Source organism: Arachis hypogaea, chromosome 19, assembly GCF_003086295.3.
Source record: "Arachis hypogaea cultivar Tifrunner chromosome 19, arahy.Tifrunner.gnm2.J5K5, whole genome shotgun sequence".
In the NCBI taxonomy this organism is placed as follows: domain Eukaryota; kingdom Viridiplantae; phylum Streptophyta; class Magnoliopsida; order Fabales; family Fabaceae; genus Arachis; species Arachis hypogaea.
The window spans coordinates 23,056,144-23,061,865 of NC_092054.1; the positions used below are offsets into that span (position 1 = coordinate 23,056,144).

The following is a 5,722-nucleotide window of genomic DNA, read 5'->3' on the forward strand; positions in this document are numbered from 1 at the left end:
CACATAAGATATTTTTCAAACTATTAAATTTAATTTGTTTATAGTAGTTGTTAATTTACCTCGCTTAGGTGACCGTGCAGGCTGATTTGCAGTGTTCGATTCTCACACCATTCTACCTACATCATTCTTCTCTTTATTCTTGTTATCAAACACAATAAAATCAGACATTATATACATCTGAAACTCCAGAATAACACTACTCCATTTCTTCACTAGCCCCTTAAGAATAATGCAATAGATTTTACCACCCTATTTTATCATAGCAAATAATTTTGAACATAAGTAATGTATTTTTATAGATTTTTGGATCACATCTCTATAAAAAAAATTAACAGTAAACATGCAAAATATATGTTTAATTATGAGAATAATATCTTTATATCTTGGAAAATCATTTCAATAAACTCAATCTCTTTTTCGTTGTATTTATTTGGAATCTCTCATATTCTAACGTATACTTTGAAATGCTAGTGAAACTTTTTTGAATTCACATCAGTTACTAAATTATATTATTCTTCCATTTTTTTTTAGATTCGATAGCAATTTGATGACAAAAAAATTTCTTTGAGGTATCTTTGTAAAATGCTTACTTATTAGGGGCGCGGAACAACCTTTTAAAATGGAATAAACATGCTTTGGATAGCCTATTATAAATATTTTGAATTGTAAATTTTTTTTTTTTTTTGTTTATTTACATGATTCTTTTATTTGATCTCTCATGGTGTCACTTGACAACCAAATAAATTATACACTTGTCAAATATTAAATTTATACACTTGTCAACCAACTAACTATGTACTAATTACTTATTATATATAAATAGATATGAATATCAGTTTAGTAGTTAGTATATAATTAACTTCAAGAAAAACAAATGAACTAACTAATTAAGTAGCTTCACTTTTATGGAAAAAAAATAGTAAAATTAGAATTATTGACTACATACGTATTAGATAAAAACTAAATACTCACCTAAATTTTTTTCTTTGCCAAATAATTGAACATTGTTGCTTTTACATTCTAACACCATAGAGTTGGACTCAAGCGATTAGGTGGAGCCTAAAATTGGTGACAAATTAATTACATAATAGCTTTTCCTGAAAGAGAGCAATCATATATGTATATTAGATCTTATACATAAAGATATTATTAATACTATTAGAATTTTAGGTGAGTTATAAGTCTCAATTGTGTTATTAAAATTTTAAAGACTCATTAACTAATCCATTGTCACAAGTTTCTACTTTCTAGATGACATTAATATGTAGTATCCTACCATAGTTATTAAAATCAGATCAGATCGAGTAATTTGATAAAAAAAAAATTGATAATGAATTATGTGGTTATTCTACAATTTATTTTTTGTAGAATAAAAAAAATCGATATGTAGTATCCTACCATAGTTATTCTACTATTGTATTTTTATGTGGTTTTCCACTTATCAAGAATTGATGTATAATTCTCATATTCGTGGTCAGCACAAAACAAAACAAGTCTAGAAACAAAGACACAAACAAATAAAATCATACAAATAAAATTATGTTTAGCAGATAAAATATAAATAGAGACATTGTGTCCAAAAATACTAAATTAGTTTATTTTATATCTATTAGTACTAACAAAAAACAAAACTTTTTTTTTTTTTCATTGTTCTTATTAATTTTTCATAATTTTATTTTTTATTTTTATATCATTTTCTAAATTTTTTTAAGAAAAAAAAAATAAATTATATTTTTATAATTTATTCTAATTTATTATCAAATAAAATATAAGAATATTAATTTTTATGTCTTTATCATTTATGTATGTTCTCATAACCAACCACGACCTAAGATTACATTATAGAGGCATGAGAGTGTAATAATTTCTTTAGGGCTTTATCTCTCATCTTTATTCTTTCTAATCCTTCTCACTCTTCTTCCAAGTGATACATTGCTGCTACAAATGTGACGTTTTAGTAGCTTGTCATTAAGCTACCATCACAACATTGTTATTGCTGCTGTTAATTGCTTTTCTTTTCTTCGATTTCAATTATAGGAAAACTCAAAATATTGCGAGACTCATTACTCCCTGTTTAATCTCATTCAGTAATGCTCTCAAACTCTATCAATCTTATTTTCCTCACCAGCGAAACATCTTTCTTCCTCAATGAAAATTGTGATTCTGTTTGTTATACCCACTGTACGTACTCTCAATATCCCTGTGTAACATACTCTCAATCCAGTTATTCCCTTACAGTAATTCCTTAGGCAACAGTAACCATCTTTGGAACAAAATTACAGACATAAAAGTGTGAAACGTACATAGAGAATGAGATGGTGACATCTCCCGAACTGTTTCCATCCCAGGAACAATTATGAACCTAATATGGAATCACCCAGAACAAAAGATTGAAAATAAAAAGCAAACACCAGTGCAGAAGTCAAATTGAAAAGATAAAAATTAAGTGATGAATCAAAATAATGGAAATACCGTAATTTATTTGAACCAACAGAATTCCTTATGGAATAAGCAATTTTGTAATGCATCATGGAGAAGTGGCCCATTAAATATCTGAATTTCTTTGGACCCTTCATCTTCCATATCCAAGATCAAGAATAACCATCATCTGGATCAGAAATCCTCACTTTTCAACTAGCCACAGCCCACAGTAATACACCAGAGATTAGAGCTTTCTTCAATCAAGCTGTTTCACTGTTAGTAAGAATGTAAGATGCTCCTTAATCCACCTCCAATCATGATCCCTGAATTTTGTTCTGTCCCTCTCCTCATCCCTGTCTCATCCCTATCCTATCTTTATTGATCCTGTTCCCCGTCGCGGTCCAGCAAAGTGGCCTCCATTTGACAGTCAGACTTGGACTTCAACTCATCTCTTGCTCCTCCCTTTAGCAGCCGTGCTTTTGGAGTCATAATAAGATTTCTTACATTCTTTCAGCTTATCAATGGCTTGCTTATAAATAGAGAGAAGGAACAAGAAGAATACAAGACAATAATGACCTTACATTGAACCTTGCGAATGACTTCTTAGTTCATAAAACAGAAGAAACAGAACAAAAACCTGCCATGTGACCATGACAACTTGCAGTCTGCCAGACTATTAAGGTAACAATCCAAACCAAATACGAGTGGATTGAGACTAGGCAGAACATAACAAATGGAGTGATACTAATATGCTAAAAAACAACGATAAGATAACAAAAATAGTTAAAAGGATACAGGCAAAGCAAAATAAAAGCTGAGATTTCAGCCATAGATTGTAAGTAAGGGTGGTCTGAATGGCATCGTCTATGCCATCTTTCCTAGATGGTGAATTCTGTAGCTGCTCATAATTTGGAACTCCAAAACTATGTTTGGAAAAAAATTATGAAAAGAACAAAAAGGCTTTGGTCCACACCATAGACTTGCAAAATGTCAACCTCAAAAACTGCTATTAATCATCAAATCATGATTCAATATATTGCATCTGCATGCTGCAGAAAGGATTGATCTTCCAGGAGGAACCTATCCAGAGTGCATGTCAGCTTGCAGGTTCTGAAGTTCATGGTTTGCTTGAGAATCTTCTTTCAACATTTGATGAGCTTCAGGAGACACTTTCGATGCTGTAATGTACGTCGTAAGCCAGGAATCATCATAATTGTAACTCTTGAAAATCCTGCATAACTCCTCAACACCATCAAGATCTGTCTCTTCATAATACTTCAGAAAAGCACCTACTAATTCTGGTGTAGGGTGCCATTTGCTTTCTGAAACCAGTGCTTCAAGGTGGCTCATGGCATTATCCAACTGACGCTTCTCCAAGAAGTAGATCATGAACGATTCGTGAATCTTAAAGAAAGGTCCTTTGCTCTTACAAGTAGCCTCTTTAAAGAGTGATTCAGCTTCTTCATACAGGTTCTGACTCAAGTAAGCACTGACAGCAATACTAACCAACCTTATATCATAACCAACAGTGTTAGATTCCCAATCCTTAAAGCATTTTATTATACCCTCCGTATCATTAAGCTTCCGAAGGGCACGCATCATAGTCAAATAACTTGTGCTGGTCACTGGGGAGACCGTCTTGAGGGAGTTCCACACTCTATGAACCTCTTGTAGATTAGAAGTGCCTGCGTAGAGGTAAAGCATGAAATGATAAGCGTCACGCATTGAGGGTTTCGCCTTTTCTTCTAGCATCTTAAGCATAGACTCGGCTTTCTCAAACTGTTTGGCCTTTACATAGATAGAAGTAAGGTTGCAATAAGTATGCCAATCAATTTTGTCATTGTTTTCTCTTTTCATCTCGTCATAGACTCTTTCAACACCGTCGAGATCATTCAGATTCCCGAGGCTATTCATCCATATATGATATGTGAAATCATTCAAGGGGATCTTCCTCTGCTTCATATCTTCCACCAGCTGAGGCACCTTCTCGGGCTGACCCAGCCTTATATACAGAGTCATCAAGTTGTTGAAGGCCAGGTTAGTGACATAATGCAACTCATCCATCTTTCTAAAATGAGCCAGTGCCTTGTCCGTCATTTGTTCCTTGCAGTAACAGTTCAAAAGAGCACCATATGTAAACTTGTTCTTGGCACGCGGTGGAAGACCACTAAAGTAATTCTCAGCAGCAGCCACCCCTTTGGTCTTCGACACAAGATCTAAGTACACCGCATAATCATTCAAAGCAAAGTTAATTTTCCTCCTCTCCAACCATTCCATTATCTGCTCAGCACAAAATAAAATCCAGATACATGAAATTCTATCACTGTTTATGACATGATAGAGCTAATGACAATGTGAAATTAGCTATTACCAAGAACCAAAATGATCATTCACTACATTTTTGTCATAACACACAGCCCAGTTTTCACAAAATGATATATTTTTTCCCCAGCCGTTATTCTTATATGCAATGAAAAATGATCATAAAATTAAACCTAAAACGAAATAAAATAAAAAGAAATGTAAAATCTTAATCCCAATCACGCTCTTCGTTGAAATTGTGGATATACCTCAAGTGCGTGCTGGAACTTACGATACTTTCGGAGCTCCACGACATATCTTTCGAGCTCACGTTTGCTGATGACGTTGCCTTCCATTACGTACTGGTTCAGTATCTGAGACACGCTCCCTCCGGTCATGTTCAGCGATGATATCTTCCGATAAAGAGATTCCTTCTTCTTCGGTGGCAGAGCCTCAGTGGCAGCGGTGCACAGCCGGCGGAGTAGCCATGACCCTCCGGAAATCAGACGCTTGCAATTCATCTCAATCAATTTTCGGTCGCAACGCTGAGAGCAACCTTGTTCTGTTTATTATCACTCCTCTTCGGGTTTTGTTAGGGTTTATCAGAACACACAGGTAGGGCTGGAAGTGAGCCGAGGTCTAGCTCGACTCACAAAAATTGAACTTGGCTGACGGCTCGACTCACAAAAATTGAACTTGGCTGACGGCTCGAGCTCACGAGCTGGCTCAAATAATAGAAATATAAATACATAATCTATAATTCTATATCAATAAATTATAACTTATATTTTTTAAAAATATTTAAAAAGATCAATTTTATATATTATTATTTATCAATAAATTATAAATTTTTTATTTATATCTTACATCAAAATTATATGTAAAAAATAAATATAAAATTTTAAATGATTAAAATCATTAATATATATATATATATAATCGAGTCAGCTCACGAGCTAATGAGCTGAGTTTATCCAAGCTCAAACTCGGCTCATTTAAT

General features: G+C 33.4%; 1 protein-coding gene across 3 annotated transcripts; it reads right to left on the bottom strand.

Annotated features, from left to right (window-relative positions):
* Window positions 1-2,460: 2,460 nt before the first annotated feature.
* On the bottom strand, window positions 2,461-5,478 carry LOC112776309 (pentatricopeptide repeat-containing protein At1g02370, mitochondrial). Of its 3 annotated transcripts, XR_011877404.1 has the most exons (4): window positions 4,992-5,335; window positions 3,217-4,701; window positions 3,003-3,086; window positions 2,461-2,897 (listed from the first exon to the last, which is right to left on the bottom strand). XR_011877404.1 is itself a non-coding variant. In XM_025820418.2 (2 exons), the coding sequence occupies exons 1-2, from the start codon at window positions 5,241-5,243 to the stop codon at window positions 3,502-3,504; spliced, it is 1,452 nt and encodes a 483-aa protein (XP_025676203.1). In that variant the 5' UTR covers window positions 5,244-5,478; the 3' UTR covers window positions 2,461-3,501. The 3 variants fall into 3 exon arrangements, 1 of the variants encoding a protein (XP_025676203.1); XR_003189913.2 differs by having other exon boundaries at window positions 2,461-3,086; XM_025820418.2 differs by having other exon boundaries at window positions 2,461-4,701; window positions 4,992-5,478.
* Between the last annotated feature and the right edge of the window lie 244 nt (window positions 5,479-5,722).